The 23,816-nt window shown below is 54.2% G+C and overlaps 1 protein-coding gene across 1 annotated transcript in view; it reads right to left on the bottom strand.

The window, feature by feature from the left end:
• HSPG2 (heparan sulfate proteoglycan 2) overlaps positions 1-23,545 on the bottom strand; it is a 53,469-nt gene extending 29,924 nt beyond the window's left edge. The window contains exons 1-31 of the mRNA XM_015598855.2: positions 23,510-23,545; positions 23,269-23,415; positions 20,786-20,949; positions 20,126-20,305; positions 19,828-20,024; positions 19,587-19,734; positions 18,762-18,889; positions 18,330-18,416; positions 18,181-18,239; positions 17,950-18,017; positions 16,910-17,071; positions 16,617-16,793; positions 16,264-16,443; positions 16,025-16,143; positions 15,269-15,380; positions 14,977-15,090; positions 14,769-14,896; positions 14,335-14,421; positions 13,742-13,791; positions 13,329-13,423; positions 12,914-13,054; positions 12,369-12,560; positions 6,644-6,736; positions 6,241-6,321; positions 5,789-6,019; positions 4,023-4,136; positions 2,888-3,015; positions 2,662-2,748; positions 1,555-1,613; positions 1,196-1,363; positions 928-1,038 (exon numbers count right to left, since the gene is read on the bottom strand). Of these exons, the coding sequence (XP_015454341.1) occupies positions 928-1,038; positions 1,196-1,363; positions 1,555-1,613; positions 2,662-2,748; positions 2,888-3,015; positions 4,023-4,136; positions 5,789-6,019; positions 6,241-6,321; positions 6,644-6,736; positions 12,369-12,560; positions 12,914-13,054; positions 13,329-13,423; positions 13,742-13,791; positions 14,335-14,421; positions 14,769-14,896; positions 14,977-15,090; positions 15,269-15,380; positions 16,025-16,143; positions 16,264-16,443; positions 16,617-16,793; positions 16,910-17,071; positions 17,950-18,017; positions 18,181-18,239; positions 18,330-18,416; positions 18,762-18,889; positions 19,587-19,734; positions 19,828-20,024; positions 20,126-20,305; positions 20,786-20,935 (3,646 nt within the window). The 5' untranslated portion in view covers positions 20,936-20,949; positions 23,269-23,415; positions 23,510-23,545. The remainder of the gene's footprint in view (positions 1-927; positions 1,039-1,195; positions 1,364-1,554; positions 1,614-2,661; positions 2,749-2,887; positions 3,016-4,022; positions 4,137-5,788; positions 6,020-6,240; positions 6,322-6,643; positions 6,737-12,368; positions 12,561-12,913; positions 13,055-13,328; positions 13,424-13,741; positions 13,792-14,334; positions 14,422-14,768; positions 14,897-14,976; positions 15,091-15,268; positions 15,381-16,024; positions 16,144-16,263; positions 16,444-16,616; positions 16,794-16,909; positions 17,072-17,949; positions 18,018-18,180; positions 18,240-18,329; positions 18,417-18,761; positions 18,890-19,586; positions 19,735-19,827; positions 20,025-20,125; positions 20,306-20,785; positions 20,950-23,268; positions 23,416-23,509) is intronic.
• Between the last annotated feature and the right edge of the window lie 271 nt (positions 23,546-23,816).

Raw genomic sequence — 23,816 nt, 5'->3', positions numbered from 1 at the left:
AATTTCATCCTACTCCGTGGCTTTAAACTTCATCCCTAAGGCAATAGCTCCCAAATTCATCTCTGGCCAGGGCCTCCTTCCTAAGTTCCAGTCCCACATGTCCAATGCCTGCCTGATGTACCTACTTAGATGTTTCCTCAAACATCACAAACTTTAACGAGTTCAAACTGGTGATTCCCTCTGACCTGTTTGTAGCAGGTGCTGACAGTGCCCTGCTCAGTCCCTCACCCTGTCACTTCGCTGCCACCCTGCCTGACTTCTGCCAGTTGCTGTACTTTGTGGCACAAGGGCTTTCTCAGGTCACCAGAGACCACTGTGCCTGCCCACGAGGTGGAACAGAATACAGGAAAATTGACGCTCCTAGAACAGGCCCCAGTCAATGACTGGCAGGAGGTGGTGTACACACACCCCAGCTCCCCTGACCCCGAGGAGGGATGACTCTACGGTGCATGTATTACGCTGGAGTTTCCCAGAGTTCTCTCTGCTGCATTAAATGACAACTGCTCACGGTGGTAACTTGCTCGATAACTTTACTGGATGCCTTCTCTTCCCTTCTCACTTCCCCTTCCAAATGAACTACTTACACACAAATCCAGACTCAACTTTCGCAGGAGTGCAAATGAAGACACTCTCCTACTGAACCTCTCCCATCTTAGTAAATGGCACCCCATTGGCCCAGCTGCTAGGAACCAGACGCTTGGGCATAACCCTAGATTTTTCTCTCTCCTTCAGTGACCACAATCAAGTCTCACAATTCTGCTCTAAAGCCAGTCTTGACTCCATTATCTCTATTCATCTCCATGGCCAGCACCCTCATCCAAGCAACTACCATCCCCCCTGGTAGATGAATGAACCAGCTGCCTGGGTCTGCAGTCTGCAGCCCAGCTTAGGAAGGTAGTCTTGGGAATGGGGGAAGTAGGAACTCACCAGTGACCAGCAGCTCTGCCCGGCTGGTATTGGCATGATGGAGATTACGACAGGTACAAATATAGACTCCAGCATCCGAGGGCTGGACGCTGGGGAAGTGGAGCTCAGAGCCTGGTGGGGAGAGCATGGCAGCTCGTCAGTGCGGATGCACCCCTCCTCCCACCCAACCTTGGGTGTCAGGACAGGACCCCAGCAAGGCAGGGAAAGGCCTGTGCCTCTCCTCCTGCTGGAGTGACTCAAGGGGCTGAGGGGCCTGGGGCCACGTTACCTTGATGGCGCTGCTGAGTGCTACTAGGCAAGGGCCGCCCATCCTCACGAGACCAGTAGAAGTAGTGTGGTGGGCTTCCGCTGACCTGGCACCGCAGGGAGTGGGGGCCACCTTGGGGTACTATGCTCTGAGCTGGTTGCACCTGGACCACCAGCGAGGCCCGGTCTGCTGGGGGAGGAACAGAAGAAGCCATTCAGGCAGAAGGTCCCCAGCATGTGGCACTGTCTCCGATATCTCTGCCTTCCCAAAGACTGGCATGCCCTCCCCCTGGCCTTGTCCCCTCAGACCTAGTATCTCTCAAACTCCCTAGGCTCCTTGACTTGCCTATCGCCCCAACCCAAGGCCATGGTCTCACTTACCCTGTGGCAGGCACCGGCCTCCCCGCACATTGGGGTTCCCCACATAACCTGGGGCACACCTATAGAGAGGAACAACGACCAGCTCTGTCAGCCCCCAGGGCACTCAGTGCCTCATAGTGGACTTGGGGAGCCAGAAGCCCAGCTGACTGCCCAGTGCGGGGTGAGGAGGCTCAGAGTTCTGGAAGGATTTCAGAAACCAAAGAGGCCCCTCAGGTCCTCAGTGAGCTGAGAAAGGGGAGTCAGCAGGTTGGGTAACGGAGGTGGTAAAGCCCTCATTCTCCAGGAAAATATTCATTCAACAAACATTTATTAAGCAACTATGACGCTAGGTTATGGAAATATAAGAGTGAAAATGAAGCCTCTGCTCTTACAGAACTCGCTCGTTGGGAAATCAACATGAAAACTATGTAAAATGAGAGAGAGGGACAATATGGAGGCTGTGAGTGCACACAGTGGGGACACTAATCCAGCTTTGAGAATGAAAAGGTTTCCCAGGGGATGGGGCTTCTGGGCTGTCATATTCCCTCGGATCAGGCTGTACTCTTCAGAGAACGTCTCACTGTTTGCAATTATGTATTTGTATAGTCACTTTTTTGCTGTCTTGTCTCTCATTACAGGTGGTAGACTCCATAAGAGTTGGGACTGAAACTGTTTTGTTCACCACTTTATCTCCAATACCTTGGCACACTGCATGGCACACAGCAGATGCTCAATAAAAATGTGCCGAATGAATGAAGGAAGCAGAGCTTTGAAGGCTAAACAGGAGTCCCCAGGAAGGGGAGGTTTGAGGGTGACGAACGTTCCATGTGAAGGAAACAGCACAAGAGAAGACCTGAATATCTAGCAGTCGAGAAGTTAAGCCCGGCTAGAATAGAGTTGGGTGTCAGAAGTGGGATGAGACTGAAGATTGATAAAGCTATCTGAGGAGCCTGGGCTTGTCCTAAGGACAGTGAGGAATCTTGTCCTAAGGATAGTGAAGAATCTTGGTTTTGGAGAGGGGAGGGGCATGATCCTGGTGGAGACCTTTCTGAGCAACACCATCCTGGGCTCTCGCTTAGGAGTTTACTATATGCCCCCTCCCTTCACCCCTTCTGTTTGCAAACTTACTGCTCACAGTACTGGCCAGTGTAGCCAGGTTCACAGGCTGTGCAGCGGTACCCACCAGCTCCCAGGCTCTCACAGGTACGGGAGAACCTGGAATAAAAGAGGCAAAGGTCATGCCATGGGACGCTCATGCCCCACCCTGCTCCCTTCATTCTGCCCCCGAGGCCAGAGTAGTGCCCTCTGCTCCCCAGGGAGAATGCCTCCTTGGGCCTTGAACAAGGGCACCCACATGTTCTCCGGGTTGGCCAGTGGGCAGGCACAGGGCTGGCAGTCCTCAGGTGTTCCAGCCGTGGCATCTCCATAGTAGCCGGGTGCACACAGCTCACAGAACTCCCCAGCAGCATTGTGCTGGCATTGCTGCAAGGAACAAAATGTCAGCCACCCATCGTTTGGCAGACTCCACCAAAAGCCGTACAATCTGCAATCTCTTGATCTTGAAATTCATGTCTATGAGCTTATCTTAAAGAAATAATCATGGGAGCACACAAAGATTTTATTACAAGATGTTTGTCTCACTGGTGTTTATAAAAGCAAAATGCTGGAAATAAACCTAAACATGCATGAAAAGGGAACTGGATAAATGAAATAGAACATCGAGCCCAGTATCTACCAAAAAAAGATGATGTTGATTACATTCCTTGGATGTTTCTACTTAAACACCTGTGATATCATAGTAAAGTAAAAATATATACACCTAGGTATGTAGGGGAAGAGCTTTGAAAAAAGATGCTTTATTACAAAAATGTGTGGGTTTTATATCCTTCGCCAAAGAAATCCATGTTCCTCTTATTAACATGGAATATTCCTTGTTCTGTCAACCACCTACACATGCTGGAGGGCTATACATACCCCACTCTGAAAAGTTCAGGCATAAAAAAGTATTTAATGATACGCAAAGATGTTCATGAACTTGTGAGAAAAGTTGATCACGAAACATAATGATCCCATGTTTATTTGCAAAGCAAAAAGTATATTGATATGTGTACATATCAGCCTGAAAAACGGGCAAAAGAGCTGCCTGCTGGTGGCAGAGTTACAGGGAATTTTTACTTTGGGTGGTCTCTGACTCTTCTACAGAGAACACGTGTCACTTTGGTAATAAGAAATTGCAGGAATCGAAGTTTTCTTTATAAAGAAGAATGTTGTTCCATAGTTCTGGCTGCCCCACTATGCCTGCAGTCCCTCGCTGAGCAGACCTGTGGGTCTAGGTGCTTTGTCTCACAGGCCGTGCCCTATGACCTTGCACCTGGACCTAGGCAGGCCTACCTTACCGAGCCCACCCCGCCTTGTCCCACAGCCAGCCCTGGTATCCAACTGAGGCCCAGCCAAACTGACCCCCCACCCTGGCCCTGCTTGTGTCTTACCGAGCAGGACCCAGTCTCTGGGTGGCACAGGTCCGAGTGGCCATTGCATTCGCACATCTCACAGTGGCCAAGGTAGAGCCCACTCCCAGTGCGTGTGTAGCCTGGGGCGCAGTCCTGGGTGGGGAGAGAGGAGAGTTGGTCTCCATCTCCAGAACCACTGGAGCCAGCAGACTCAGAAGCACTCTCCCTCCAACTCCATCCACCATCTAGACTCCCGTTGACTCTCGGAGGGGAAAACCCAGGCCCGGCCCTCCACTCCCGAGTCCTCGATTAGCAGCCCTCCTCCTTGACTTCGTCTTCACTTTCTCAATACTCCAAAGCTGGGTATATTGTCTGACCCCATCCTGGCATCTCCAGCCATCTGAATTCACTGAAATAATAGTTTATCCTGAATGGAGAACCCATCTCCATCCCTAGGACTTCGTTACTGAAAATTCTTCTGGTAGGGTCTTTATTGAGAAACGTAACCCCTAGATGGAAAAAGGGGGTTCAGGAGACCTAGATTTGGAATGAGCCCTTGAAGCTCTCTTTACAACTATTTTTACATTCACTAAATTAAGTGAAAGAGGCCGCACACATACAACCGAGGATGTTTTCACCCATTCTAAGTGAGTAATCATAGGTTCTGAAAACAATGAATTTCTATTTGCTACCCGTTCTTTGAAACCTCGCCAGGCCCTCCAACCCTCCCCAACCGTTTCAAAGGCATGTTTATAAATCTGTTTCGCTTCACTACAGAAAATGTGCACCAAAGATTCTGTTCTCCCCAGGGGTTCTCCTTCAAAATGTGTTAAATTTTATAATTTCACGGGATGTGAAATTCGTGTATTTGGATACTCGGGGCCACAGCACAGGTGCAAAGATATAAAACTGCAGAGACTTCCCACATTGGGGTTCCCATGTCGGGGCGGGGGGTGGTGCTGGCTGTTCCTACGCCGGACCTCCGTGTCACCCACCTGGCCTTGCAGCCCCATCCTCTCCCCTTCCCCAGCTCCGCGTTCACTCATCTGTTGCTAACTGGTCACCTGCTGCGTGCCTGGGGATTTGGTGGTCAACAGTCAGCTCAGCTCAGGCTCCGCCCTCCTGGAGTTCAGTCTCCAGCCAAGCCCTGCAGGTGCTCCTGGATTCTCTCCAACTGACAGCCCTCTGTTCCACCGGCTCTGCCCTTCCCTCCCAGTAGGATTCCCTGTCCCCACGCCCAGTCTCATCCATCCATCTCATTCATAATTGGCAGAGAAATTTTCCTGGGGCCCAGCTCAGCTCGCCTTGTTCCAGGCCTAAGGAAGTGCTTCCCACACCACCCCAGCTTTCCAGGGGTGACCCTTCTACACTGTGGACTACTTTCCCAAATATTTCTCCTCTGAGCTTCTGCTTATTCTGCCTTCCTGCCTTGAGTCCTACCCCGCTCCACGCTGTTCCCCTCTAAGGCACTTCTGCGCTCTGCTTTAGGCTACAGTACTGTTTCTTTCTCTGCATGATCTTCCCGTCTCTGGCGGATATCCTGACAGCACGAGCTAGGTCTTAACCTCCAGAGAGGGTAGCTGTGTGCCCTTGGTAAGTCACTCACCCTTCCGTATCTCCATTTTTTAAAAAAACCTGTTAAAAGGAGATAATTATACACCTCTTGGGGCTGGTGGGAAAAATAAATGAGATATTGCAGAGTACATTAAAGTCACGACAGTGGTCATAGGCCAGTGAAATGCCAGTTGATCAGCTTGCTGATCCAGCTGTGCCAGAGCAGAGGCATCTGGACTGGCCACACTCACCTGGCAGGACAAGCCGACGTAGCCTGGGGGGCAGCGGCATTCTTCCACCTCGAGGGCCCGGGGTCCATCTGAGGGCCCAGACTGGGCGACCTCCAGGCTGACTGCACTGATGCTGGCTGCCATTGGCATCGAGGAGAACGTGGCCCGGACCAGGAGCTCGTCTAGGTCAGCCAGTGCCATCAGGAGGTGTTCGCGTGTGGCTGGCTGCCCGTCAGGCCGGCGCCAGAATTCCTGGGTCGGGAAATGGCAGCAAGTGTGGGTGAGGGGTGTTGGACTTTGTGTGCTGCGTCTCATTTCCGTGCCCCTCAGTGCCTACTTTCCAGGCACTGGCGGAGGACTTCGAGGCAAGGATAGGGGTGTGAGAAGCAGGGAAGCTGGCAGCAAAGCCAGGCTCCAAAGCAAGGGGGGAGGGTGGGAGAGGGTGAGACACAGGGTGGCCAAGTGCCCCTTACCTCTCGGAGAACAATCTCATAGCTCTTCCTCTCGGGGCCCTGCAGCGGTGGCTGGGAGGCCACCAGCATGATGTTGTTCCCCTGGGGAGACGCCAGCAGGATTGAGAGGGGAACTGACAGTGGGGTCCTCCATCTGTTCCAGCCTCTCCGTAACACCAGCCTCACATCTCTCTAGTCTCCCAGACTCGTGTGCCCCAGAAATCTGGTACATGCCCACTGTCCCCTTCTCCCGGCATCTGGGCCTCTGCCTGGGTAGTGTCCAACCAGATGCTGAGGTGGGGGCATGAACCTAACCCCCCAGCCCATGCCAGGCCCGCCGAGTGCTGAATTGAAAGAACAGAAACACTGAGGATGCACTCTGGCTTCCCCTACTGCTCGCCTGGCATGGAATCCACGTGCTCACCGTGATCTGGATGTCGGGGTCAGAGAGTGGGCTGCTCTGTGGCCCTGCTGAGTAGGACAGAGTGTAGCGCAGCTTCCCGCCATAAGCCGCCACCTGCAAAGAGGCAGTTCCGCAGTCACAACCTGACTCTGCCCTCCTCTGGGGGGCATATGACCACACAAGTGAGGGAATGGAGCCTCTTGGGATATTTTGCGTCGGTGCTGTCCCCACCTCCCTTGCCCACCCAACCAGAAGCTGGTGTGCGTAGCTTGTGGTTGCCTAGGAGACGGGATCTCTCTCAGTTCTTTCAGAGCCTCAGAGCTGACCCTGAGCAGCCTCTTTTCTGTTTTATGGGGTTACCCATTTTCCACTGCCTGACAATCCCAGCAAACAAGCTCCTAGTCCTTTTCACTGGAAGGAATTTCCCACAAAGCAGACAGGAATGACAGTGACCACCACAAGGAGGTTGCAGAAGGTTCAAAAGTTCTCAGCAATGGGAGTAGAGCTGAGGGTGGCCCCTGGGAGGTCTTGCCTCCTGGGCAGGTGGGTTTTGTTTGCTCAGAATCCATTTCCCTACTGTTTGCTCGGAATCCATTTCCCTGGTTTCTTTTAAATGAACCTATGTCGTGAATGGAGACGTGAGCCAGGCTTGGCCAGTCTGTGCATTCCACCCCCACCCCCGCCTCCCCGCCGCTCCGTCAGGGGTGGACACGTGAACCTGGCACGTCTGCTCTTTTTACTGGAACAGAGAAACTCTCTTTACTAGTCAGATTAGAAGCCAGAGAAGGATGCCAACTGAGATAAAGTCCTAATGAACCCCTGGATCCAGCCATGCCTGACACCAGATATCCTTGGACTTCGTAGTTACACGAGCCAAGAGATTCTTTGTTCCAGACTTGCCGGACTTGGGTTTTTTATTGTGCACAATGGAAGAGCCCTTATGTTTGCCCCAGAGGGCTTTCATGTGGTCAGCCAAGGCCTCAGCTCTGTCCCACAGGACTTTCCTTTCTCTCCTCTGCCACCAGAGCAGATGTTCAAATCAATACCACGGTATGCCGAGCCTAGACCATTTGTTCATCTGTGTGTTCATTCAGTTGTAAACGTGTATTAAATGCCTATTGATCACATGCCAGGCCCTGGGCTACATGGGCCCTGAGCATATCTTCCATAAGCTCAGGGTAAGGTAAGGAGTTCAGGGCCATAACCAGATAACCATGAAACAAGTGGTGTCCTGTTTGATTTGAATGCAAAGGGCCTTGATCTGGGCCTCGATCTACCCGTTTTATCATAAAGGGCTCAGACCCTGCAGTCTGAGACTAGGGTTCAAGTTCAGCTCTACTGGACAGCCTTGGACAAGTCACTTACCCTGCCTGAGCCCTACTTGCCTCATATGGAAAAGGGAGTAAAAATAATACTTACCCGGAAGAGTAGCATGATTAAGTATCACAGGCCACTGCACTCAGCACAGTGCCTGTGAGCTCACAGCCTCAGTACTGCCAAATCCTTATCACACTCGGCTCCATCCTTGGCTTTGGCCAAGCTTCCCTGCCCTCATTTCCCTCTGGACCAGACTCTCATTTGCATGCTATTTTATTGCACAGTGTGTGTATTTATTAAGAGGACTCTAAATTGTTTTTGGAACAAGATGGAAGTGATGTCAATACTAACACTAATGCTAATGCTAATGCTAATAATAATAATAATAATAATAATCGATGACGATGACGATGCTGATGATGACGAGCATGACGTTCAGACTAACAGTGAGCTCTGGAGGCCAGCGCCTTTTTTCTCTTGCCCATATACAATACAGCACACAGTAAGTACTTCATTAATGCTTCTCAAATGAACGAATGAAGTGCCAAGAGCTAGCGATCCGAATACAGGATAAAGGGAGCCCAAAGAAGGGGTGTCTACCTCCCAATTAAGACGGCCCCTTTGCCGGGGCCCTACGGCCACGGAACGGTAAGGGCTGAGCTGATCCAACCTCAGCCCTACATTGACCTGAACGTGACACCCCAGGCCAAATCCCTTTTCCTCTCTGGGCCTCGATCTACCCATTTTATCATAAAGAGCTTTGACGAAAGGCCCTCTGATGTTTTAGGATTCGGTGACACCCCTATTACCCACCAACTCCTTGTTACCTTGTCCCCCAGGAAGGCTTGGGGCAGCTGCCAGTAATAGAGGCTTCCGGGAAGCAGAGAGAAGCCTTCGTAGGACAGAGAGAACTAGGACAGAAGGACAGGCAGTGAGAGCTGAGGGAGCAGGTGGCGGGGGGACCCACAAAGGCAGAGGGGTAGAAGCTCCCCACCCTCACAGTCCAGGTTCTGGCCTTGCTCTTGGACAACTTGCTCCCCCTGTCTGGACCTAGACACCCCAAACTGCTTTCGCTGGGCATGGTTTGGGTGTCACCTCACGTCTGGTGCGTGCCTCTTGTGGACCCCAAGGTGAGTGATGCGCCACACCAGAAAACATTTTAAAATTTAGTGGTCGTTTTAACGTGTACTTAAAACTGTGTAAGTAGCCCACCCGAAACTAATATAAAATAATATTGAACCTCGACTGTGATTGAAAATTTTTAAAAAGTGGGGGAAAGGCGAAAGGGATAAGAGGTTCAAATTTTCAGGTATAAAACAAATAAGTCACAGTGGTGTAACGTACAGCATAGGGACCATAGTCAATATTGTGATAGTGTTGTAAGGTGTCAGATGGGCCTGGACTTATGGTAATCACTTCTTCAGGTATATAAATGTTGAATAGCTATGGTGTATACCTGAAACTAATATAATATTGTATGTTAGCTGCATTTTAACAAAAATCTTAAAAAATGTATAAGCAGTAAAACTGAGTTGGCATATGATTCATTTAAAGGGAAATATGAAGTAAATAACAGTCCAGGTAGTATGCAGAAATGGCAGAATCTGTAAAGTTGGTTCAGAAACAACTCATGTCTAGAAAACGTGGTGGGTAGGGGTCCCTTGGTGGGTGCCTTGGCACATACCTGAGAGCCTGCTGAGGAAGACAGAGGAACTGAGGAGGAAGAAGAGGAAGGGGAGAAAGGTGGGGCTGCCCGCAGAGCAGCTGCAGGCTGGGGATGGGGCGGAAGCCTCCGGGGAGGGGGATGGGGGCGAGCAGCAAAGCTGGAGAGGAGTTGCCAGATCTCGGCATCCATCCGCCTCTGGGCCTCATCCACCTGGGGGGCCGGGAGAGGGAGGACGGAGAAAAGGAGCAGAGAGGGACGGAAAGGGTGCCATGAGGCTTTGCCTTCCCCCAGGCTGCACCAGGCCCAGCCGGTCGCCTGATCCTGTGCTATCTGTTCACAAGGGCTGATGCCTGATGCTCTGGCCCCTGTACCCATCATCCTCTTGCTCCTCATGAGCCTGGTGGGGCTATCCTTGGATGGGCCCAGCTGACTACGGGGAGAAGCCTACACCAGTGTGCCCCTGGCAGGAGAGGGGCAGACGGCTCTGTCCAGCTCACACTAGAGGGACTGAAGGTAGTCCTAAGAGTGTCTGTCGTTGGGGAGGCCACTCCTTGGGCTTCACGCTCCATGCATGCCCACATGTCAACCTCAGCTGTTTAGGGCTCTGAAATATTTCCCAAGGGCAACACAGGAGTGGACTGGGCATCAGGCTGGGGCCTGGCCTCGCATGGGGCAAAATGGCCCAAGAAGGCCAGGTCCTCGGTTCAAGGTTCCTGCTTGGACTATGCTATCTGGTCTCTTTCCTGGGCCCCCTGACATGGCCTGTGCCAGCCAGGCTCTGAGTTACCTGTGATAGCTGCTGTGCTCGGCCCCTGGCCTCTGGGAGCCCCGGGATCCTCCCAGCTGTCACAGCTACCCGCAACTGCTCCTCTGAGAGGGATGTGCGGTTCTGATGGGTGGAGGGCATAAGCCAGCTCAGACCTTCCAGGCCCCTGGAGCTGGAGCCCTGGGGAGTGTCCTCTCCCCGTGGATATGGTGGCCAGACAGGTCCATGTTGATTTGGGAGAAAGATGCATGCTCCTTTCTCCAGGCTGACACACAGGGGTTAATTCCAGGCTGCTGGCGGGGCATACGCACAGAGAGGGTTGATGGAGGCTGCATGGGAGGCAGTGCTAGGGTAACCTAGGGGCCAGGTATGGTCATGTGGTTTAGCATTGAGTTAGTTCCCCTGCCACCTCAGCTACCACTCTGGCCACAGATGGTTGGCACCAGGACCAGACCACACAGCGGATGAGGCACACACCCCTCTTGGCTCTAACTCCTGGCTTCGCGGGGCTTGGGTACAGCAGTGCCCTGGTCGTGGGGCCATCGAGCACCACCTGGGTTCATGCAGACCCACACTGCCTTGGGCACCGGGCATCTCCCCAAGCAGGACCGAGGGCATCCAAGAACACACCATGCCCATGTCACATCAGCTTCACACCACTCAGATCAGGGGCCTACCTGGTGAGCCCTGCGCATCCGCGCAAAGTATGCCTCCCCCTGTGGGGTGCAGGGAAATGCCAGGGGAGGGAGTCAGAGAGAGGGGTCTGGAACCGCAGGGCAGGGCAGCAGGGAGGCAGGTGGGGAGGCCAGGAGAGGAGGAACCGAGAAGTGGGAAAGGACTGGAAGGCAGCCAGCCCTGAAAGCAGGCTGCGATATTTGAGTCTGTCTAAGAAACAGGGACAAGGCAGCCTTGGGTCTCCCCCTTTTAAGTGTCCCTGACCTCCCTGGGACTCTGGGCGTGAGGTAGGGACACATCTGCTTGAGCACTGGCCTCAGCCAGCAGGGTACTCCTGGACCAAGACCCACTTTCCCAGGGGGGCACAAGGTGGCCTTGAGTGCTCAAGGAATCGCGATATTTGAGTCTGTCTAAGAAACAGGGACAAGGCAGCCTTGGGTCTCCCCCTTTTAAGTGTCCCTGACCTCCCTGGGACCCTGGGCGTGGGGTAGGGACACATCTGCTTGAGCACTGGCCTCAGCCAGCAGGGTACTCCTGGACCAAGACCCACTTTCCCAGGGGGGCACAAGGTGGCCTTGAGTGCTCAAGGAACACATTTGACCCTGCACCCCACAACACCAGCATCTCCATCACCTCCCCATTGGACCAGGACTGGGAACAGCAAAGACACGTTCATCTCTGCCTAGTGTAGTATTGAAGGGCAGCCTCTGACCTGGGTTTAGATTCCAGCATCAGCACCTTCTAGCTGTGGGAGCTCAGACCAGTTAACCTCTCTCGCCTTAGTTTCCTCACTGATGAGATAGGGCAGTAGCAGTACGTAGCTCACACAGCTGTGACTTGTCACATGTCAAAGTGCTCAGAACAGTGCCAAGCAGAGAGTACGAGCTCAGTAAATGTGACCCATAAAGAGAATTATTATGCTCAACGCCAAGCACAGAGCCAAGAGCACAGTTGAATTTTGTGTGACCAAATGAATGAAATTGAAACTGTATCATCCGTCCTTGTGTTTTGAGGGCTGCATGAAAGCTAATAATCATCAGTGGGTTAGCACTTACTATGTGCCAGGCACCATCTCCAATCTTCTCAGCCACCCTGGAGCTGAGGTTTATCAAAAGGCAGTCAGCTGGTAAGTGGCAGTGCTGGGTTTAGATCGAGGCCTACCTGACCCCAAAGGCTGTGCACTTAACCGCAACGTGGCTGCTGGGCCAGACTGCTCTAAAGTCAACATGACTCTGAGTCCCCATTAGCCCCAGGGCTTGGCAGGCGCCTGGCACAGAGCTGATAATCAGGGAGGGCCTGCCAGCCCCTGCTGCACATCATACCTTGTCTCCCTGGTATGTCTCCGGCAGCTGCCAGTAGAAAGACTCGTGGCCAAGGTGGGCAAAGTTGCCAAAAGAGAGCTGGGCACCCTCGGGCACGAGTTCCACGGTGAAGCCTCCTGTCAGGCGGCTGTTCCGCTGTGGGTTCACCAGGGCAAAGCCTTGGAAGTCCCCGGGGGCAAAGCGAGTAGAGATCTGGCAGCAGAAGGAGGATGGGTGTCAGCCTGGGCCCTGGGGCCAGCACCTTGGTCGGGGAGGGGCATGGGAAGGCATTAGGGTGGGTAATGGGGGTTGCTGAGATCAGGGCTGGGACAGAAATAATGGAAGAGTGAGGAAGACATTTGGGGGAAGGAGAAGGGTGGTTGGATTGAGTGCTGACATAAGCAATAATGGAGTCACGGGGGGTAACAGGTTATAGGTGAGGGTTGGGATCTGTGTTTCCACAGGCAATAATGAGGGCACAGAGAAAGGTGTCCCCTTAGGCAATGGGGACACCATTGGGCCAGGCTTCCGACTTGCTCCAGTGCTGGGCATGTATAGGGTCTTACCAGGTGGCGGGTGTAGGAGGAGCTCGCACACTGCTGTGTGACGCCCATACAGAAGCAGGGCAGGCAGCCGTCGGGGTTGCTGGCACTCAGGTGGAAGTGGTGGGGCCGGCAGTGGCTGCAGGTGAGGCCTTCCACCTGGGCCTGGGAGGATGAACGAAAAGGTAGGTGTCAGGATCTTGGCTGGGTCTCTCGCACCTCCAGCTACCTGTGAGGCCAGCTTTTCCAGTCACTTCTGGCAGCTATGGGAACCCCGGCTGCCCCCATGCCTAGGCCCCCACTCCTGTTAGCTGGGACAGAGAGGCAGGGGAAGCGTGGCAGGGGCACAGGGATAGCTCCAAGGGTACAGTGAAAGGAAGCCTGGCAACCTCTGTGGCTGTGGTTCAAGGCCTTCCCAAGGGCAGGGGTTTGGACTAACCTTGCACTGGCATTGGCCAGCAGAGTCACAGTGGCTGCTGACGCTGCCCTGGGGATCACAGCCACAGCCGATTGGCTCTGGCATTTGGCCGTCTCCTGAAGTGGAGGGAAGCCACAGCTGGAACCCCAAACCCGCCACCAAGCACTCCCATTTCAACCACCCCTGGGCGTCTAACTCACTGCTACGAAAGGAACTGTTTATTTCTCACCCCTACTATGCGTAGGCATTCTACATATTCACAGCAGCATTCCGGGGCAGGGGGACCTTTTACTAGCCCATTTTACAGATAAAAAAGCTGAGGCTCAGAAAGGTAAAGTTACTTGTCCTAGGTCAAAGGAGAACAAAAGTCTGCTAGCTCCACCCCTGGGGGAGACTGGGAGCCTGACCCAGAAGGCCTCCCCAACACTACTCACTTCGGCATGGCTGGCCCTGGCTGGGGTTGCCATAGTAACCTGGGGCACACCTATGGAGGAAAAAAAGCACCTGAATGGAGGACAGAACCACGGAATCCTGCAGAGAGCCTGCTGTGAGCCCGGCACTGTGCTGGAGGCCCTGTATTGGACTCGGGACTTCACAGTACCGGAAAGGATCTATTAGCCTAACTCACCCATTTTCCAGATGGGGAAACAGCTGGAAGAGGAAGAGCAGGGACATGCCCTAGGCCACAGTGATCATGCTCACTGTGATCACTGTGATCACAGTGAGCATGATCAGGCCTTGAATTTAGGACCGTCGCAAGAATGAGGGGTTTTCTGGGAAGACTGGTCTGGCTGGGGCAGGGGGTGCTGGGCCTTGGAGGCGAACTGCAGGCCCAGACCTTCGAGGAGGTCTCAAATGTCAGGCTCACGGTTTAGGCTCTCAGGGAGAGTGCCTGCTTGTTTTCTGGGGGCCTGTGTGAGGTGAATAGGCGGCTTCTGGTTCCTTCTGGTCAGAAGGGCTGGGCCCAGCCTGACTCCAGGGGCAGCTACACCTGAGCACTCCCCATTTTGTTCACCACCCGACTCACCTCTCACAGTGACGCCCGCTGTGGCCTGGGGAGCACGCATCACAGGTAGGTTGGCCGTCTGTGTCCAAAAAGCAAGTGTGGGTGGCTCTGAGAATGTGGGGGAAATTTTCCAGTTAAAAGGTCAGCAGCTCTTCCTTCAAGACCAGGGGAGAAGGGAGAGGAAGAGTGGGCATGTGAACGAATGTGTTCTGAATCCAGCCATTGCCGGGCATTGTGCTAAGGCCAAGGTGGAGTACATCACTGTCCCCATTTCAGATGAGGAAGTTGAGGCCCAGTGTTAAGGGAAGTGTATCTTATACAAAATGACACATCAAAGAAGCGGTAAGGCCAGGATTTAACCACTGCCTCTCAGAAGGGCCTGGGAGGAAGGGGGTCTGGGAGGGGGCAGTGGGACATTTCAGGAAAGGGCAGGTACAGGCAGGGACTGGACCCACTGGCCAGCAGCAGGGGCTCCATAGCATGGGCATGGCTGGCAGTCTTGCGGTGTCCCCCGCTGGGCGTCCCCATAGTATCCTGGCTGGCACTGCTCGCACTGAGGGCCCTCGGTATGGTGCTGGCAGCCCTGGAGGGGCAGAGCGTGGGTTGAGGCTGGGCTCTTGAAGGCCACAGGCCCCTGAGGTAGGAAAGGAGGGCGGGACTCACCTGGCAGGCACCTGATTCGGGCTCGCAGACCTCCGTGTGGCCATGGCAGCTGCAGCGTTCACAGGTGCCCAGGTAGAGGCCACTGGGCATGCGTGTGTAGCCTGTGTCACAGTCCTGGGGGCAGGAAGATGGCAGTGGGAGGGGCTTCCTCGGCAGGGCTGGGTTCTGGGCAGGGACCATTGGGTAGCAGGGCTGAGGTGGGCCTGGGGATGTAGGGAGACCTAAAGGAGGAGAAGCTGGAGAGCACCATGGAGGAAGCTGGCTGGACAGGTGTGTGGGGCCCAGGGCTCACCTGGCAGGATGGGCCACGGTACCCAGGTGGGCAGGTACACTGCTCCACTTCCAGTGCAGGGTCCTGGCCGGTGTTCTCCGGTACAGCCACGTCCATGCTGATGCCAGAGATCCTGGATGTGACAAGCCCCTACGAATGAGCACTCACTCTGTGCCAGGCATCCCTGGAGTCCTATGGGCGATGATCTCATTCACCCTCCCAACTGCCCCGTTGTGATGCTACTGGATGTCCACCCATCCCCCAGCTGCTGCGAGGGCTGTGGCAAATGGCTTAAACCTGCAACTTTCTCCAGAGAATGTGACTTCCTCACCCAGAAAGGTCACACTACTCTGTGCTCTCCTGGGTGACCAATGACAGACTGACCCAGGGTACAAAAGCCTCTTTGCCTCAAAGCAAGATGACTCTGCAGAGCATCATAGGGATGAAGCTGAGGTTTTCCCTGAAATCACTTCCTTGCCTGGCCACTTTCCCCTCCTGTGTCCCTCCCCCTCTCTGTCCCTCCCAGGTTCCCCTTGTCAATCGCGTGTACCCCAATCTCTCTCTCAGGCTTTGTTTCTAGGGATCCCGACCTGAGACAAGCCCTGTGAGGAAGGCACTGTTACAGTCTCCATTTTACAGATGGGAAAAATGAGGCACAAAACAGCCACACAGCCTGTAAGAGGTAGAGCTGGCAGTCTGGCTGTACCACATCGCACTGCTTAAACAGGAGCCACCTGCCCAAACTCCCTTTTGTTCTACTGCCCTGGCCCCAGACACCTGCTCTCGGCTGGCTGCTGGCTGTAGGATGCCTGGATCAGGAGTGTGTCGATGCCCGCCAGTGCCATCAGCAGGTGCTCCCGTGTGGCTGGCTGCCCATCAGGCCGCTGCCATGCTTGCTGCCAAGGAAAGGACACATGTGCTACAACTCCTGACATCCTGGGATAATGACACCTCTGAGTGGGAGGAACAGGGGGCCCGCCCCCTCCCCCAAAGGCTCCAGAGACAATGCTGCTCACCTCCCGGAAGGGCACAGTGAAGGTGGTGGGTTGGCCAGGGCTAGGCTCCTGGGAAGGGTGATGCTCCAAGACAATGCCATTGCCTTGCAGTACTACCAATGGCTGCCTGTGCAGGGGCGGGGAGCCAGGCTGGGGCTGCTGGGTCACTGTGAAGCGTAGCTCTCCTCCATAGGAGGTCACCTGGGACACGGTAGAAAGCGCTCAGCTGGGGCCCCCACGATTGGGCCCTCCCACTGCCCCATCCACCTCTTCCACCTCTTCTCCAAAGGCACCACGACACCCCTGCTTCTGAGCCTTCGCCTAGAATGTCCCTGCTGCTTAGAATTCCCTTTCTCTTCCCAGCCCCTACCCACCTTGTCCCCCTGGAAGCGCGAAGGGAGGCTCCAGAAGTAAGGTCCAGACAAGAGGCGCTGGAACGAGGAGAAGGCCAGTTCTCCGGGCGTGGGGGATGAGATGCCCAGGGTGGTGATGTGAGTGCCTGCGGCATTGGTCAGGCTGAACTGAGAGGGCTCCTCGGAGGCCCCATGCACCTGGGATGGGAGAAGAGGCCGGGATGGGGCTGTGGCCTGGGACTGGCACTTGATGCACCCAGCCCAGGGCTTGGAGATCCTGCCTGATTGCCCGACCACCCGCCTCGCATAGGTACCTGGTCACGGCTCCAAGAGGAGCTGGTGCACTGGCGACTGACGCCCATGCAGAAGCACTTGAGGCAGCCGTCGGGGTTGCCGGTACTCAGGTGGAAAGAGCCAGGGACACATTCGTTGCATAGGCGCCCCACCACGTTGTTCTGCAGGCACAGAGCTGGGAGCTGCAGGATGGCCCACGGGAGGGGCTGCCTGGAGCTTCCATCCTAATCTGCCCACATTCTAGATGGGGACCCAAGGCCAGGGGGAGCCACAGAAAGAGCACGTGTATGAAGGGTTTGCCACCATGTGAAGAATAACTCAGTTAATGGGGGCTTATGCAACCAATCATTTTTCCTTTTTCTCTTTGGTTGCTAGGGGGCTCAAAAATAAATTTAGATTTGAAATATAGATTTAGATTTAAAATAATTACTGCGACTATTTATGAAGTGTTTCATGCACTGTGCTAGTTTCTGCTCAGCCATCATCCCATTTAACTCCTCTCTAAGTACTTTGAGAGGTTATGTGATATTTCTCTGCTTCACATGAGGAAACAGGCTCAGGAATGGGAAATGATTTACGCAAGGTCACCCGGCTTGCTAATCCACTCTGGATTTAAGGTCAGGGGTGCTTGACTCCAAAATCTGTCCAGTTCTTTTCCACTGACATTCTTAATGCGAATGATCTCCCTCCGCTGAGCCTCTATTTCCTCACCTGTAAATTGGCAAGGCTAATTCTTATGTCGCCGTGTCCGTGTAAGAATTAAAGTATGGTAAAAGCAAATGTACAGTACAGATAACAATGGCTGCAAAAAGAACAACTAGCAAAGGATCTGAGATTTGAACCTGGGTCACCCGACTCCCAACAAGTGTTCTTTCCTGATGCTGATGCTAGGCCATCTCTCATGAGGGGGAAAACTAGCCAGCCAGGCCCATTAGCCTCCAACTAGGCTACTACCCGCTGGCCAAGGGAGCTGTGGAAAGGCTGGAGGCTCCTTCCTCCCTCTCCCAGCCGTGTGCCAGGACCCAAGGCGCCCAGGGTGGGGTAGGAGAGGCATGTGTACCTTACAGCGGCAGGCCTCCCCAGTGGTCCCCAAGCTGCCTCGCTCATCGCAGCGTATAATCTCCTGGTCTGGAAGCACAAAGCAGGTGTTGGCAGGTAGGTGGGAATGGGATAAGCATTGTCTAGGCAGACAGGGGCAGAATGCGGCGCTCCCCAAAGATCATGGGCTTCAGGTCTGGGGCCTGGTGGGCAGCCCAGGGAGATGCCCAGGGACGGTGGCTGCGATACTCACTGGTGGGCCTGCACTTCCCGCCTGGCTGGATGGGGTTGCCCTCATATCCAGGGGCACAACTGGGGGAGAGAACAGGTTGTCAGTGGCATTTTCATACCGCCCCCCCAGAGTACGACCTGCTTCCCTCAGCCTCCACCAACCTCTGTTACCTCTCACAGCGGCGGCCTGTGTAGCCTGGGGCACATGCGTCACACGTGGCTTGGCCATCCGTGTCCAAGAAGCAGGTATCTGAGAATCTGTGGGGATCGAGTGGATAGGATATGGGGCAGGGCTGCAATGATGCACCAGGCAAGGTCTTACAGTCCCACTGAGCTATAAAATGGACACAAGCGGGCTCGAAGCATGATATCACCTCTCCATCCATCTGTTCATGATCTGCAGCTTCATAGCAACACTAGGAAGGCAGATGGGCCCATTATATGGAAAAGAACCGGAGAGGTCAAGGGGCATAGGACAATTTAGTGGCCAGGTTAGTTAGGATTTGACCCAGGTCTCTTACCTCCCTGCCCAGAGTATGCCCCTAGCCTGCGGCACCACCCGCTCCCCCAGACACATCCACCTCATCCTGAGGTGGGTCCTACCTGCGAGAGGCGTCGATGTATGGGCAAGGGCAAGGCCGGCAGGCAGTAGCCGTGGCCTTTGTGGCATCCCCAAAGAAGCCGGCCTTGCATTTGTTGCACTGTGGCCCCTCGGTGTTGTGCTGGCAGTTCTGGAAAGAAGGAAAGAGAGTGGCTCAGGGTCTCTAGAGCAGCCCTCTGCCCCCAATGTGGGGCCCTACTGGACCGATGGGCTCCTTGAGGGTGGGCCTCTGAGGCTGTCTGGCTCCGCCTCTGCCACTGTGCTGGAATTACTCCACAGCTTTGCGGGCCAGAGGGCATGCAGCTGCATCCTCATGAGTACCTCATCGCCTCACATGCAGCCTGTCCCATAGAAGATTCCACACTGACCTAAACTTGCCTTCCTCTTCCAATCTGTGCCCACAGGCCAGGCCTGCCCTCTGGAGTCTGTTCCTTCTACCCCTGATGGCTCTTCAGAGATTTGGAGATAACAGTGTTCCCTGGCTTTCTATCAGCCTACAATCCCACCTCTCTCCACTATCTGTAAGAAATAACGTATGATTTATAGGCTCCTTCCCCTTAGGGCCGCCCTGCTAAGGGCCATGCTTTACATAGGATTCTCCAGGATTGGTCTGACCAGGAAGAGAGTAGGACTTTCACCTCCCTTATCTAGACATTGTATTTCTCTTAATACATCCAGAGGTCATGATAGCTTGTCTGGCAGCCATGGCAGTCATTCTGGAGGCTGGGCTAAGCTTGTAGACACAAGGAAGCCTCAGCTTGGGCCTCCCTCCTTGCCTTTGCCCCCTGCCCCTAGCCAGTGTCCAAGTGCCAGCTGGCACTACTCACCAGGCAGTGGCCGTACACAGGGTCACAATAGCTGGCGTGGCCATTGCAGCTGCAGCCAGAGCAGGTGCCCAGGTAGGGCCCACCAGGCACCCGGGTGAAGTGAGCATCACAGCTCTCGCAGGACAAGCCAGAATAGCCAATGGGGCATCTGTGGGGACAGGATTGAGACAGTGGGTACAGAAACTGTGAGACCCTGCTGTTTCTCCCTTATCCTTGTCGGGGTTCCTGCTGGGTCAGGCACCTGCACTCTTCTACACTGTGGGCACGGCCATGGCTAGTGGTGTAGGTGACGGTGGTATCCATGGCGATGTCGCTCAGCCCCACGCTGGCCATCTTGGCGTTGTACACTGTCTGGATGAGCACAGCCTCAAGACTTTGAAGCACCTGCATCATCTCTGCCCGCTGCACTGGCCGGCCAGACTCATGGACCCAGTGCTCCTGGGTGCAAACAAAGGTGGTGGGGGAGGGGGTCACGCATCAGAACCTGCCCAGCCTGTATTCCCGTGACCCTCACCCCTGAGGGCTCAGGTACTACCCACCTCGGAGAACTGGACCTGGCGCTGGTTCAGAGCACTGGGTTGGGTGGGCGTGTGGCCCCGGGAGAGTAGGCGATACCCGGCACCCATGAGGACCACGTCTGGCCGCTGCACTGGCTCCAGCGTGCCCCGTGCCAGCTCATAGCGCACCTTGTAGCGCAGGAAGCCACCGTAGGAGTCCACCTGGCCAAGACAGGGCAGATCAGGGCAGGACAGCCATGGGCATGTGTCCAGTTATCCCCTTCCTCCTTCACTCTGAAGACATGGTGCTCACTGTGTGCCTGGCACAGAGCTAGGCACAGGGGAGCAGAGACGGATGGGACCTGGGCTCCGCCTTTGGGGTGCTCAGTCCATTGTGGTGGGGACATGATAATGCTGTGTAAAAGGTGCCCAGGTAGGCCAGAGGATGGGCTCTGAACCCAGCCCAGGAGTGGGGTGGTATGGGAGGGCTTTGTGAAGGCTGAGTCAGCATTCTGACCTGGAGGGTGGGAGGAGACAGGCAGATGAACGAGCTGCTGCCCATGGGGGCTGTGCTGGGCACGACCGCGTTCTTCCCCACAGCTGAGTCTGCCCTGCTGCCCATGAACTTCAGAGGGAGCGGAACCCAGGCAGGTTCTGGGCATGTGGGGAGGGGCTTGGCCCTATTCCTATCCCGGCCCTCACCTTGTTGCCCAGGAACTGCTCAGGCAGAGCCCAGAAAGAATCGTGGACCAGGAAGCGTCGGGACAGGTCGACCAGCTGGAACTCTTGCAGAGCGGTGTCGATCTGCAGCTGGGTGGAGGAGAGGGGTGGCATGCCGGGCTGTGCAGGCATCGTCACGTTCACACCTGCGGTGGCGAGAGGGAGGGGTGAGGGCTGCAGCACACATATGCCTGAGACACCCACCTTGAGGGGTGGAAATCCAGAAAGGTGGGGGGGAGTTCTGGAAGAAATGTGGTTTAGAGAGAATTTTAATCTTTCCTCCAAAGTAAAAAAAAAAGATTTTTCCTCCTCCTGAAGGTCTGGAGCAACAGTTCTCAACGTATGCTCTAGGGAAGGTAAATGCTGTGGAATGATGGTTAAGAACCACTTGGGAACCACAGAGTCAAAGAAAAGTCAAAGGGATTCTTTACAGCAGGACTTCTCAGGGTCTTTTGCTTGTCAGTAGATCCATGGACTGTCAGGGTTAAAACATCCCTGGGGGGGCAGTAGAGAGCTACAGAGGGCGGAAGAACAGGCACCTAACTCTTGGTTCTACTTGCCTCCAGATGTGAGTCTGGGCAAAGGCCTCAGTTTCCCTATTTATAAGATGAGGTAATAGTAGCTTGCCTTGGAGGGTTATTAGAAAGATAAAATGAGCAACCTCATATAAAATGCTTAAAATAGAGCGTGGCACAAAGGAAGTGCTCAAAAAATCAGTTAGGTGTTGTTGCTGTTGGATGGTTAGCTGTTATTGTTGCTGTTACTCTAACAGGTCATCTGGTCCAACCCTCTCCTACACACACACACACGCACACACACACACAGGAATTCTCTCTACAGCACCCTCCCAGATCTCAGAGCAGCACCAACTATCTGTGATGATAAAAATGCCCTAAATCTGTACTTTCCAACTACTGTGGCTACTAAACACATGAAATGTGCCTCGAGTGCTGAGGAACTGAATTAATTTATTTAAATTTAAATAGCCACATGTGGCTGGTGAGTACCACACTAGACAGCTCTAAGGAATGGGGAGCTCATTACTTCCAAAGGCAGTCCCACTCAAGTCTGGACAGTTTTGACTCTTAGAAAGTTTTCCTTCCTCTGCGTCTACATGTGTCTGCCAACAGCTTTTCCCCTTGATCCTAACTAAATGTGCTCCTGCAACCAGGGAGGAGTCCAGCCCCTCATCTGCAGAATGACCACACATTACCCCCAAGACCAGGGTATACTGCCCCACACCTGTCTTTGTCCCTCTCTTCCAGGGATGTTTTCAGGCCCCCTCTATCCACAAACAGGCCACCTAATTGCCTTGGAATCCCTGTCCACCCTGATTCCAAACAGACAGGCCTGGGTTCCAGTTCTGCCTCTAAATAGCTGTATGTCTCGAGGGAAACCCCATAATCTTTCAGAGCTCCGGGAGCCTCCTCTGAAAACAGTAAAAACAGCCCCAACCTTGCCAGGACTACTGGCTACCCAATGACTGCAAATCAAGCCACAGTGCCAACTCGGTGCTTGAGAAATGGTGGCTATGGCCATTATTATTCTAAGTATACTAGGGGACAACTTTGAGAGGTAATTACATTTTATGAGTCACTTTGAGGTTCGTCAACCAACGAAAGGACATAATAAGCAATATTTGTTGAATGTTTACTGTGTCAGGTGCTAAGCCCTCTACTTGCATTTTAACTTCTGTAATGAAGGAAATGAGAAGAGGGGCCGCTTGACGTCGGGTGGTAAATAACAGCGCTGGAACTTGAACCTGGGGCTTTTGATGTCTGGGCCCATGACATTCTGTCTCTCAGAGCCAGAGAATAGCGTCCAGCTTCCTGACTTTATGTTTGGGAAAAGAGGCCCATAGAAACCAAGAAACTTGTCCAAAGTCGCATAGGCAGTAATTGGCGCAGCTGGAGGTCAGCCTTAGGCTAAGAAGGTGCCAAAGCCTGGGCTCCTACGCTCTCCGGGGACAATGTTACCTCTCAGTCTGTCAGGATAAGGATGACATCAGGGAATATGTACTGGGCACTTACCACGGACCAAGCACTATTCTGAGAGGCTGACATATTAACCCATTAAGTCCTTCTAACAACCTGGGAGGTAGGTACTTATTATTTTCTCCCCAATTTTGTAAATAAGAAAACTGAGACACAAGATGGGGACTTGACCAAAGGCACATAGGTAGTAAGGGTCAGAGTAAGAATCTGAACCAGGAATCTGGCTCCGGAGCCCACTCTCTTCAAAACCTGAAACAGGCAAGTATCAAGTGTGGATTTGGCTTTTCCAAAAAATATTTTCCTCTTGAAATGCTCTTCTTACAGGGCTCAGCATTTCTTCAGCAACCCTGGGTCCCTCCCCGAACCTGGCCCCACGTGCACGCTGTTCTCCCACCTGCCCTCCCTCTAAGCCCACTGGAGCCTGGTGCCTGGCCCCCGCCCACCACGGCACCTGCCCACCCGCCAATGCACCTTTGAAGTCATGGGGCTGGTCAAAACGCAACCGGATCTGGTCTCGGAAGCGGCGGCTGCTCTGGCACACGCTGGTGACTCCAAAGCAGAAGCAGGGCAGGCAGGAGGCGCTGTGCTCCAGGTAGAAGTGCCCATCGGGGCAGGGCCCTGCTGGGCAGCATGGCAGTGGGCTGTAGCTGGCCCCCCACAGGTGGCCACCACTCCAGCCCACGCCCAGCACCCTCCAGCCCGTCCGCGGTACCTCGCTGGGGAATGAGCTCCAGGACCCATCAGGAATTTTTTCGGGAGTTCATGGCCTCACAGGTGTAGGCTCCCTGGTCTGCCTCCTTCACGTCTCGGATGGTCAGCGTGCCACGGCCTCCCTTGCTGGTCATTGTCACCCTGGTGGGCACGGAGACAGAGGCAGGGTCAGGCCTGGGGCACTAGCCCAGCCTCCCCTACACTCCCAGTCCCTGCCTGGGCCCAGAGCCGCACCTGGGATGAGAAGGGATGTGGCCCCAGTTGAGCCGCCAGTTGATGATGGGGGTGGGGACACCGATGGCCACACA

The sequence above is a fragment of the Pteropus alecto genome, unplaced genomic scaffold (assembly GCF_000325575.1).
Source record: "Pteropus alecto unplaced genomic scaffold, ASM32557v1 scaffold39, whole genome shotgun sequence".
NCBI classification, from domain to species: Eukaryota; Metazoa; Chordata; class Mammalia; order Chiroptera; family Pteropodidae; genus Pteropus; species Pteropus alecto.
Note: the sequence above shows the minus strand (reverse complement) of the source record. Positions and strands in the feature narration are given on the sequence as shown.